This window comes from Fusarium keratoplasticum, chromosome 6 (assembly GCF_025433545.1).
Source record: "Fusarium keratoplasticum isolate Fu6.1 chromosome 6, whole genome shotgun sequence".
Lineage (NCBI taxonomy): Eukaryota > Fungi > Ascomycota > Sordariomycetes > Hypocreales > Nectriaceae > Fusarium > Fusarium keratoplasticum.
Genome location: NC_070534.1, coordinates 752378 through 764278, shown reverse-complemented (window position 1 = coordinate 764278; position 11901 = coordinate 752378). Strand labels below are relative to the sequence as shown.

The 11901-nt window shown below is 48.5% G+C and overlaps 3 protein-coding genes across 3 annotated transcripts; 1 reads left to right on the top strand and 2 right to left on the bottom strand.

Annotated features, from left to right (window-relative positions):
- Window positions 1–3761: 3761 nt before the first annotated feature.
- Window positions 3762–4955, bottom strand: NCS57_00819500 (Amb-all domain-containing protein; the record flags this gene model as incomplete). Its single annotated transcript, XM_053058019.1, has 2 exons — window positions 3762–4181; window positions 4233–4955. 2 exons carry the CDS (start codon window positions 4953–4955, stop codon window positions 3762–3764), a joined length of 1143 nt encoding a protein of 380 aa, XP_052911850.1.
- A 2357-nt stretch (window positions 4956–7312) lies between these two features.
- NCS57_00819400 (GH16 domain-containing protein) lies at window positions 7313–8231 on the bottom strand (the record flags this gene model as incomplete). Its single annotated transcript, XM_053058018.1, has 2 exons — window positions 7313–7396; window positions 7452–8231. The coding sequence occupies 2 exons, from the start codon at window positions 8229–8231 to the stop codon at window positions 7313–7315; spliced, it is 864 nt and encodes a 287-aa protein (XP_052911849.1).
- Window positions 8232–9144: 913 nt separating this feature from the next.
- On the top strand, window positions 9145–10968 carry NCS57_00819300 (HET domain-containing protein; the record flags this gene model as incomplete). Its single annotated transcript, XM_053058017.1, has 1 exon — window positions 9145–10968. The coding sequence occupies one exon, from the start codon at window positions 9145–9147 to the stop codon at window positions 10966–10968; it is 1824 nt and encodes a 607-aa protein (XP_052911848.1).
- Between the last annotated feature and the right edge of the window lie 933 nt (window positions 10969–11901).

Here is an 11901-nt window from a genome sequence, read left to right as displayed (position 1 = left end):
CCAGTTTCTGGCCTTTAGCCTCGCCCAAGGCGCCCTGGCAGCCTGTCTCTGCCTCAATGAACCAGACCATGGCCTCAATCATGTTCTCGGTGATCTCCCTGCTGATTTTCTACCCAATTTGACGGATATTAAGGACCTCCGAGACTTTGAGTGGGTGGCTAGACACTTTCTTCCTGCCAAGAAATATACCTTTTTCCGTAATGGTGCTGCCGGGGAGTGGTCAACCTCGAGTCGTACCAGCACTACCGGTTCCGTCCTCGCACTACGATGGACATGACTGAATTAGAGACTACTTTTCGGAAGTGAGAGCCCTCCGGTGTATCGATAGAGCTAAACCATTCTGGGATACAACATTTCTGCCCCATTCTTCAACAACCCCCTGGGGCAGGGCTGTCTTCAGCAACGATGATACAGAACTCGGTTTTGTCCAGGGAGCTGCTCAGACGGATATCATGTATATGGGCAGACCTTGAGATACCCGGGTATTCTCCTCTACGAGGCCAACTCTCCACAAGCGTCGTGGTACACCTCTCTGGCCCTGGAAGAAATCGCAGCAGCGAAGACAAAGGGTCAAGTCGTCTTCCGGCAGGTACATCATGTTGGCGACATTTTTCTCAACGCAGACTGGTCTCGCCAGCATGGGTTGAGGGATGACCGATTGTTTCGCCTCTCGGGCCGTGTCCTCGCCAAAAAGCTACGCGAGATCACAACCAAGCCCTTCTTCAGGGGAATGACGGACGCAGTGCCGTCTTTTCTGGCTGAGAATCTCGAGAGTCTCTCTGAAGGCGGAGTGAGACAGCGGGCTGAGCAGGGCGAGGACACGGAGAGAGATGAGTAAATGGGGCAGGGATGAAAGTCCTCCATCCCTTACTAGCTACTTAGACACGGAAAGGGCCATCTCGTCGATACTTGTGACCATCTGGATTATGGGTTTTGTTGTTTCATATGTGCTTCAAGAGTTGTATACAGAATTCTATTGGAGTATAGAAAACTCCTTTTGCGCACAACTCGCCCGTCACCTCTCACCCACTAGAGAAACGCCCACAACGCCATCACCAAATGGTGGACGAGCTTCACAATAGGCCTGATGTTGCAGAGGGACAGCTCTAAGCGCTTAAGCAGCACATGGCCAACCCCGCGTACTAGAAGTCTAGCGTTTTAGTCTAAAGATACCATCAAAGGCGTCATAAGCCTAGACTAACTTCTAATGCTTAGCTTTGCAACTTAAGTATGACATTAAGTCTAAGTCGCATAATATTTATGCAAGCCATAATGAGATTCTGCCATGCAAATAGAGTCAATATAAAGGCTGACTTATTTATTTATAACCCATTAAGGCATGTAAAATATTTAAGAACTCGAAATATATTAATATTTTTATGTATATCTACTTAGATATATAGTGAGCGATATATCCTACTTCCATCATAACCCCTACACACGGCTATCTTTAAACGACTTCATGATCGAGATTAACAAAGGGCCGCCAAAGGACCGGACTATAGTCTTCTGGGACGTTCTTAATAGCATGGCGCTTTGCTGTGTCTTGCTACCAAGACTCAATTTAGGTTCGTCCTGAAATTAGCGTTGATGGACGAGTCATATTTGAGTGACGAAATCATGGGAGATTAGTGGCTCATTAGTCCTCTAGTAGACAAAAGCGCCTATTCACTTGAACGCGGGCTCATCATATATATAGACGGGCAATATGAAAAGTTAGCGATCCTTAGCGTGCACAGAGATACGCCGCGTCCAGGGATACTCTCATGACGTTTGAGCACTATGCGCAGACTGACTCGGATTGGAAACTTGAAGGCATCAACTGCTCGGACTGCCCTCCTTTACGTCTTTCTACGCTTCTGCGGCTCCAAGGTCGCGGAACGTACCCAAATGACTGACTCTCCGCCAAGTCCGAGACTGAAGGCGCAGGAGGGGCACTCCCGATTCCTAGAGAAAGGCGGCAAGAGAAATAAAATGGGGTCGAGGCGGTCTCCAAAATACACATGTAACTCTCGGCCGTCTCCAACAAACCTTATATGCTCTTGTCGCACGTTCTCAAGCAACACAAAGCCAATTCCGCCACTATGTCCTCATAATTTTCGATTGAATACCATCACCCAGATGGCTAGATAGTTAGCAATGTTGAAATCGATGGCTGGGAGCTGAAAGCGTCCAGGGGAGCGCTTTGAACCTGCGGACTTAGTTGTATGGGCAGCTGATGCTTGATCTGCTCAAGACATAGATTGAGAAGGTGGATGCCTTTTACGAGCAGCTCGTCCGTGACTCTAATGGACAGTACAAGGTGAACCGCATTGACCTCGAGGCCAATATATATATATATATATAGCTGCTTCATGGAGCGGCAGAAACCGTTAGCAGAGATTATGAAGTCGCCAGAAATCAAGCAAGACTTCTTCCTCGAGAGCGTTGCCACGGCACTACGCGACGGTGCCACCCATCCAGCGAGTATCGTCGAGACAATTGGAGAACACGTAGCTCGCGTGCGGTCTCGCCTTTCACTTCTTTATTCAAGCCGTCTTTGTACTTCTTACTCTATAAAAAGTCATTAGAAGTTTGTTGTCAGATCTTTCGTGTTCCCTTCGTGGGCTTCAGTATAGATGTTTTCTAGTTGCTCCCAGTTGCCGCTACCCTGTGTTATGGCTGGCACAAGAAGTGGGGATTCTGCATACCCTTTGAACTGGGAAATCATGTCTATATTCATATCTAAATATGTCAAAATATTGTGCGCCCTGTTCCTCCCCCTTGTCCTATGCTCCAGTCAACCACACCTTGCAGTCAAGCCATCAACACGCAGAAAATCACCCCCACCACTACTCCAGATTGTCCGGCACAAATTGCAACACTAGGAAGCCCGACAATACTATCATCAAATTGTGTAACCCTCCACCCCATCAGCGACTAGAGGCGCTTCCACACTTTAGCCTCCTGCTCCGGGACCGGACCGCAGAGCAACTCCTTTAAACCATCGACGAACTCGGTAGTGCGCTGATTAGGGATATGATCTAGAGACTTAAGGTCCTTAGCGGGCTTAATAACCTATGTTAGCTAGCCTAGGATTTATATTAATAAAAAGATTATTATATTAATATCTTAAATATTATGTATAAAAATATTATATTTAATTAAGTATTATTTATTAGTAATACTTTTATTAAAATAAATATTTAATTTATAAAAAGCTAATGTTACGTATGCAGCTAGGCAGTGGCTACAGGGTAGCAAGGCCAATTGGCCACTTGACCAAAAGGTCACCTATGACCTCGATCCATCAAGGTCATGACTGCCGAACGCGGTATATCACGGCTACCGTGCACCTCTAGGAATCACGTCCTTAGAAGGCGCAACCGTAACAGCTAAAGTAATTACAATAATAATATAATTATGAGTTATAATTCTCTTTTTATAATAAATAAAAAAATAACTTATTATTAATTAACCCCCTAAGTACGGGATTTAATATAAATTATAAGTAATTTTTTATATAATAAGATATTTATATATTAGAGGTTAATTTAATATATTTTTATAATTTTTACCTTAAGGTTATTTTAAAAAATATAAGTAAATTTTATAATTAAATTATATATATTTCTATAACTTGTGTTAATAGCTATACTATGATAGCCTGTCTACCAGTCAGTTCCTATTTATATAGGAAACATATATAAAAGAGAAATCCCATCTAGGGATTAAGTAATAGATATACTGAGATGCAAGAGTTGGCTGGCTCGACTCAAGACTTAAATGGTGCCAAATCCAGCGCTAGTCGAGAGACCAGTGACAGTCGAGTAAGCAGCAGCAGAAGCGACATTCTTGCCCTTGAAGTTGGCCAAGAAGTCGGTGTCGCTGCCAGAAAGGGTGCCAGAGCTTCCGAAGCCGTTGACCTGGCAAGTGTGGCCGAGGTAAGAAGAGCAGACGGCGTTAGCAGAGGTGCTAGGGCTGGAGAAGAGCTTGCCGGCGAAGCTGGAGGTCTCGATAGGAGCAACGACGTTCTGGAAGACATTGCCCTCGGCGACGACCTGGCCACCGGAACCAATCTCGAAAGCGTGACCGGCGTTGTCGTACCAGTAGTTGTTGACGGCGTGGAGGAGGGTGTTTCCACCGACCTTGGGGGCACGGCCGGAGGTCTTGTAGATGTAGTTGTTCTTGAAGGTGACGGTCTAGTCGAGGAGTTAGCATTAGGTAGACAAGAGATAAGTAAGTATACATACATCAGCAGAGCCAGTGAAGTAAAGGCCCCAGTAGTGGTAACCGTTGCAAGTAGCAGACCAAGAGGTAGCACCGTCGATTTTGTTGTTGGAGATGGTCACTCGGTTGCTGGGACCGTTGCCGAGAACAATGTGCTGACGGCCAATCAGGGAGGTAGTGACGTGGTCGATCCAGACGAGGTCGGTGTTATCCAGGGCAATAGCATCGCCACCCCAGACGTACTGAGGGTTGAGGGTAGTGATGTGAATGTTCTGAATGATGACGTTCTTGGCACCCTTGGCAATGTAAAGACCCTTGCCCTTGATAACACCCTTGCTGCCGACACCAACAAGACTCTTGTTGGATCCAACGACAATAGGGTTCAACGCAGCCTTGTCATACTTGACGCTGACCTTGGGGGCGTTGGGCTGGTAGTTGTTGCACCAGCTGTCCTTGTTGATAGCGACCTGGCAGGCGGAAGCAGTACCGTAAGGAGCGCAACCAGTCTCGGTGGAGGTGCCCTCAGTGCCGGTGAAGTCAAAGGTTCGGTCCAAGATGATGACTCGGGCAGACGAGTCGGTAAGGTAGGAGACCAGCTGTGAAGTTGTCGTGGGGTAGACGGGGCTGGCTGAGCCACCACCGGTAACGCCCTTGGCAAAGCCCTCGGCGGCACCAGTGACGCCAGCGGCCGAAGCAGATTGAACAAAAGCCGCAAGTGCGGAAGTAAAAACGATTTCGAATCTCATTGTGGAACGTAATAAAGTAATCAAGTTGTTAGGAAGCCGTAGACTGATAGTGATCCTCTTGGCAGCTTGATGGTGGCTCGTTCGCTGGTTTTTGTATTAACTGTGCTGCATGGATCACGGAACACGGTATTGGGGCCCACAGCCATGATCGGATAATCGGTACTAAGAGAGCTTGGCGTGTAGATAGTTTCAGGGTCGCGCTCCAGACCCTGCACCACTAGCTTCGGGGTAGTATTTTGAGAAGGGCTAGATCGCCCCTTCTCGAAGATTTGCATCCATGGGAGTAATACCGAGGTTGACATGATAAATTAATAAGGACTGGGCTACGGAGTAGATGACGAGTCAAGACATGGATGCTCGAGCGTAGGTGTTATCTGATTGATGCATAATTAATCGGATATTTTAGTCCCTACGCACGGATCGGATGATTTGAAACATGACGGGATTAAAACCCAATATCGTACCAGTGAAGGGCTCCGAATAGAAAACCCAATCAATCTCAGGGGAGCCGACATTGGTCGGGTTTATACTTCGGGCCAGGCCCCGGCCGCTGCTTCACAAAGGTAAGCCTTGGGCACGCAAGGACAGGAAGACTGGTGAGGATATCGCAATGCCATATTCTAGGATGGATAATCATTGCCAAGGAAGTATCCTCGGTGACTTTCAGGCAGAGTGGCGGGTGACATGGAAACTCGATTCAAGACGACAGATGTAGGAGTTTTCTATATAAACTGTGACTACGAACATATAGATCTCATATCAGCATCGCGGCTACCATGTCGGCTGCCGTGCCCGAGGTGTCGCGTTGCCAGCTTAGCATCGCCTGAAGGCTATATGAGTAAAGCACTTTAGTAGTTAAGATGGGAAACACAGACGGCGTTTTGAACCACAATCCTGATGCCCTCTGGGCAACACAGAAGTATGTGGGACTTATTGCAAGACGATAGCACTATCAAGAGAAGCCCGATAATCGACTGGTTCGTTCTCTGCCGGTGGTCAGCCTAGGCGACCGCCTTCTCACCGGTAGGCTGAGGTGGCTTGGAGCACGAATGCAAGCTGCGCCATGTTGGTACCCGCTGATGGTTAACCTACTAAGAGGCGAGGCTATTTATTATTATAGACCTTCCTACCTAGGTTAATCGATAACTACTCGTCAAACCAAGTGATGCACCATGCTGCGCGATCTACACAAAAGCCTTGAGGACATTCATATCGGTCCCGTGAGCATGAAGGAGTGGATTTGGGAAATCCAGCCCTACATCATTCCTCAATCTTCAGCCCAACAGTGGGCACAGAATCTCCGCTTCATCACCTGCGGCGATAAACCAGCGTCAGAACCAATACAGTTGGACAGCCTTGTGGTTGGAAGGGACGTTTCGTATGATGAAGACTACGACGACGACGTCAACAACGACGAAAGATCCTCAGATGACGCCAAAATACGGCCCTGCGATTTTGTAAAAAGAATCCATTCCCCAGCGACCCAAAGCCGAATGGCCGACGCCAAGCACTGCACCTCACCGCGCCCGGGGATGTAAAGCGCTGCAATGATTATGTTGCAGTTTCATACCGCTGGCCTAAAAACGACGGTCTGCCGGACAAACCGTTGGACGAGTGCTTCACGGTCCATACAAAGACGGGTGCAGGTTCGCGGACAAACCTGGCCCCTACCAACGTCCTCGAACGCGCCATGTCTTTTGCCGGGCGCCACAACTACAAGCTGGTCTGGATCGATCAAGAATGTATTGAGCAACGCGATGACAGCCAAGATAAGGAGTTTGGAATTCAGTCAATGGATCAGGTCTTCCAGAACGCGTCGGCGAGTGTTGCTCTCCTCAGCGGCTGCATTGACGAGCAACGGCAGTTGGATGCGATCTTCTGGCTCAGTTAACCTATTAAGGGCCGGGCTTCAACTATAACAAAGAAGACAGTATCAACACATCATAGCATAATATCCCAATGCTAACACAGTGGCCTTTTTTAAACTTCTGCTGCCTACAGTAGAAGAGCCGGCAACCGCATCACCGAATGCTGGACGGGCTCCACGACAGGCCTGATGTCGCATCGGGACAGCTCCAAGCGCTTAAGCAGTTCATGTTAGGCAACCCCGTGTACCAGAAGTCTAGCGTTTTAGTTAAAAGATACCATCCAAGAGGTCACGAGCCTAGACCAACTTCCGTTGCATAGGTCTGCAACTTGGGGTGTGTCACGTCGAGCCGAAGTATTAGTGCAGACCATAACAGGTTTCTGCCATGCAAGTATGGTCAATATCAAGGCCGGCTTGTTTACTCGTAACCCTTCAAGGCATACAAAGTTTTCATGAACTTGAAACACATTAATATTTTTTTTGAATCCGTCTACTTGGATATATAATGAGCGACATATCCTACTTCCATCATACTACCCCTATCTCCATATGTGTATTTATTGGGGTTGCCGGGCTGTTAAAAACTCGTTAGCGGCTGTCTAACCTTGTCTGGCCGGGGAAGAGCTTACCCAGTCGCCCCCAACGGCGACGTTGAGGATGATGTACAATGGGCTGTAGGCGAGAGCCTTCCACGTCTTGGCGTCGTTGATCTTGGCACCAGTCACCTTGTGGAATACCCTGCCGTCCATGTACCATGTGATGGATTGTGACTTCCAGTTGCTGTTTCGGCGGTCAATTTGCACTCGCCAGACGTGATAGTTGGTGTCGGGTAGAGGAGTCTGAGCAGCAAGACCAGTGGGCTCGTTGCAGATACCACCAGGGGCCTTGTTGCAGTGAAGAGAGGCGTATCCGATGCTTTGGCCGTTGATGTTCTCCATAATGTCGATCTCTCCGCAGGCGGGCCACGCGACGCCTCGTCGGTTGGAGTCGCCGAGCATCCAGAAGGCAGGCCAGATGCCCTGCTTGCGCGTCGCCGAGTTGGTGCCAAATTTGATGCTAGCCTCGATTCTGGTGATCTTGCCGACGGCTGGAGTCAAGGTGTATTTGCTCTCGATACGAGCAGATGTCCAGTTGCTGATTGTTGAGGGAGTGTACTGAGGGACTAGCTGGAGGGTGCTTCTACCACTGAGGCGGAGATTGCGCTGATCTCCGGTGTATCGTTGAAGTTCGTTGTTATAGTTCTTGTCTTTCTTGATGACGTTCCATGTGTTTTGGTTCACTGAGACGCCCCAGTTTCCTCTGAACGGGTCGTACCAGACACGAGTGTAGCCGCTATATGCGGGAGCCTGCCAGGCTGCGGCGATGGTCACCAAGTAGGCGAGGGCTGCAATAATCCAGCGATAAGACATGGTGAAGGCTGAATGAAGGAAAGCGAATGATAAGGAATGAAGTGGGTGCTTGCGCACAAGAATATATAACAGAAAAAGGGTGCAAGATACACCCAAGACCTGCGATTGATGGCTTCAACAATGCTGAATCCTCTCTCCCTCAAGGGATCTGGTCGAGGGGACTCGTGGACCTAAATATTCCCTTCCATGACAGAAACTATCGACTTGGCAACCCCCGGAAGAGGATGGATTGAAGGCGTCAAACAGAAAGGGTCTGGATCATTTCTAACCGCAGCAGCCGCTATTGTCTCTCCCGCCCGATAAGACGGAGCTGAAAGCTGAATTGGAAGGCCTGGACAATTAAGCAAGCGCCCTATCGACGCCACGGGGCAGGTTAACAGTCAATAGCGCGTGCGTTCCTGGCATGGTGGCTGATTTTTATTGCTAGTCGGTTGACGCTATTCCCGTCTTGGGAGAGGGTGTTGGGGCCCTGATTGCGTGGACAGTGGATCTGGACTCTGTGATTCTTTGGCATGAGCAGGGCTTTTATTGAAGAATGACTGGAAGAATTAATTAATACCTGATTCCAGTTCTCGGGATGTGGCGCTGCATTCGTCAGATGCTTGATCCGGGAATGTGGCAATGTCTAAGACAAGGCTGTCACTGACGGAAGAGGGCTCGCTTCGGCTAACTGCAACTAACCCTAGTCAAAGCCGATAAGACGCCCACTTCACGGGAATACTTGGATCGTCGATGTGGCAGCCTCTCCGTTGCATGGCGTTGAAGCTATTCTGAAACCACAGAGGTCCAGAAGACAGGGGTTGTGTGATGCTCTCACAAAGTTGTGGGCTTAGTCATCGGACAGAAGACGTTAAGCGCCCAGGTTGATCCTTCTCAGGCAGCATCGTCTGACCTTTCATCACCCGTCATCACCATGTCTTCCTTCAGCTACGAGCCTCTCGCCTCGCCAGACGAAATCCGCGTCTTGGATTTACTGCCCGGGCCGGGTCCAATATCATGCCGAATCAGGAATGTTCGACTGTCTGACAAGCCACACTATGAGGCATTGTCTTACTGCTGGGGTACAGCAACCGGGCAGAAAAATATCTCTGTCAACGGGCATGACTTTCCTGTTGGACCAAACCTCTACTCGGCTTTGAAGAATCTGAGAGAGGCTAGTCAGTCCCGTTGCATGTGGATTGATGCGGTATGCATCAACCAGACGGACAATAACGAAAAGAACGTCCAGGTTCCTCTCATGCGGGAGATTTATGAGACATGTCAAAGAGCTGTTATATGGCTAGGGCCGTCGAACTTCCTGACTAGGAGAGCGCTTCGTGTGCTCAAGGTTCTTTTGGAATACTCCCATGCATGGCCTCTTGGATTTACCAGGGTTTCGGTGGATTGCTGGAGACATGCAGAGCATAACCTCGGTCAAACCACTGGACGAACAGCAGCGAGCGACAGAAGACTCGATGAGAACTGGTTCTGGGACAGAATCTATGATGCCTTGGCATTTGAGTATCTCTGGAAGAGGCAGTGGTTCTCTCGCGTGTGGATCTTGCAAGAGGCAACCGTTTCCCCGGATGCCATCGTCAAGTGTGGTGAAGACGAAATCAGCTGGTCGCACCTCACTGATTACTGGAGTTGGAACTCCAAGGCCGATATTATTCCAACTCATGCTGAAGCACCTTTCGTTAATCGGGTTTCTTGGAAGAGGGATCTTGCTATGGATCTATTTATTGCGTTTGCGCTGAACGAGGCTTCCTCGGCGACCAATCCTCGGGACAAGATCTATGGAGTCCTTGCCTTTGTTAGAAAAAGGGACTATATCGACATTACTGTGGACTATTCCAAAGACGCTGCCGATGTTTATCTCGATTTTACGACTGCGGTTCTGAAAGCACGGCCTGATCTCGGTGTTCTTGTCCGGAGTCGCGGCGTTCGACCCAACTCAAAGACCAATCTTCCGTCATGGTCACTCGATTGGGAACATGACCAGATGCAACAGTGGTGGTCCTGGACCTACTCTGGACATAACCACAGGGCCAGCATCCCCAGTCCGGCTCGTGCCACCAAAGATTCCAAGGCAGAGGTCGAGTTTATCGAGAACGACAAGGTTCTGGGACTTCTGGGAGCAGAGGTGGATGAAGTTGTGGCCGTGGGATTCGGCATGCCTGATGCTGATGAGTGGGCTTGGACACAAACGTTTCGAGCCTATATCACCTGGCGTGAAGTTGCTCAGCTCGACTCCCCGGGTGTCTACGAACCCACGGGGCAGCCTCGACGCGAGATGTTCTGGAGAACAATGAAGTGGTTCACTTTGTACAACCCTGTTCGTGTGGAAGACGAGAATGCACAGTTTGACGCCTTTGACAACCGTGTTGTCATGCTAACAAGCTTTCTTCCTAAGCGATTGTTTGGCAATCAAGTTGGAGCTGCCCTCCTCACCTTATGGGACACACTTCTTTCTATAGGAGCGACCGTTAGATTCTACACCACAGACCCGTCCTGGCTGTTTGACGCTTCTGCTGGATGGGGGAGAGTCATGTTCAGGACATCAAGTGGTTACGTGGGTCTTGGGCCGCCTAACCTCAAGCCTGGGGACAAGATCTTTCTGGTTAATGGCTGCAAGGCACCAATGGCCTTTAGACCTTCTGGGAAGCGGTGGAAGGTGGTTGGTGAGACGTATGTTCATGGCATCATGTCTGGGGAGGCATTTGATAGCAGCAAGTGTGAGAGGATGTGGGTAGAGTGACATAGAAATTGGACGAGCTATTTTAAGAGGAACCTTTGTGAGCTCGGGTGTTTTTTTTTGTCGATAATCGCGCTTCTCTCTCCAAAGAAAGAGGTGTTGGCTAAGGGCACCCTTTGCTCATATGCTCCGTGTTATTATAGTTAGCCTATTCTCTCTTGTTTCTCGTACGGAAGTTAGAGCAGTTAAATACCCCTGAGAGGTTTAACCTTTTATGAATGCAGATAAGTATAAGTCTTCTATTATAAGCAGTAAAAAAGCTTACAAAAAGCTACTATATTAGCATTAGGATATGATGCTATAAGGTATTAATAATATATTCATTATTATACTTGAAGCCTGGCCCTTGATGGGTTAACTGGGCCAGAAGATCGCGGTTGGCCATTTCCTTTAGAGACATCAACAAGCTCACAAAAAGAATCTTTAGCCATCATCGTGAGCCACAATAACCAAAAATACAGTTATCAACGGATGATGGAATACAAAACCAACTCTGTAAAATATCGTGGACCGTAACCTGCCAAGATGTCCATTACCTTCCAACCCTTCAGGTTTAAAAAGGTAACCGTAATATTGAAATATAAGACCCAACAGGCTTCTGAGTGCTAACCCTTTTTATTCTAACACGCAATCCCAATAGACTAGGTCAGCTAGACTTTTAGCCAATTACATACAGTAGTGTCTTGGTACTTTTTGTAAGCTGGGTAACGCGTCCAAAAGAAGCCGTCAGCCACAAAAACAAAGAACTCAGAGCGCCTTGGTATCATCCTCACGTGAGACAGGCAGGCTCTTTTTCAACCCTCGACCCCGCGTCTCCGCATTCCTGTGCTCAGTTGCCTCCTTCGACCTTCAACACTACCCGATTCTCCATCCTTGCGTTGCCCAGTACTGAGTATAGTGTATTGGTTAAGCTCACGGCTTGTGGATTATTAGACG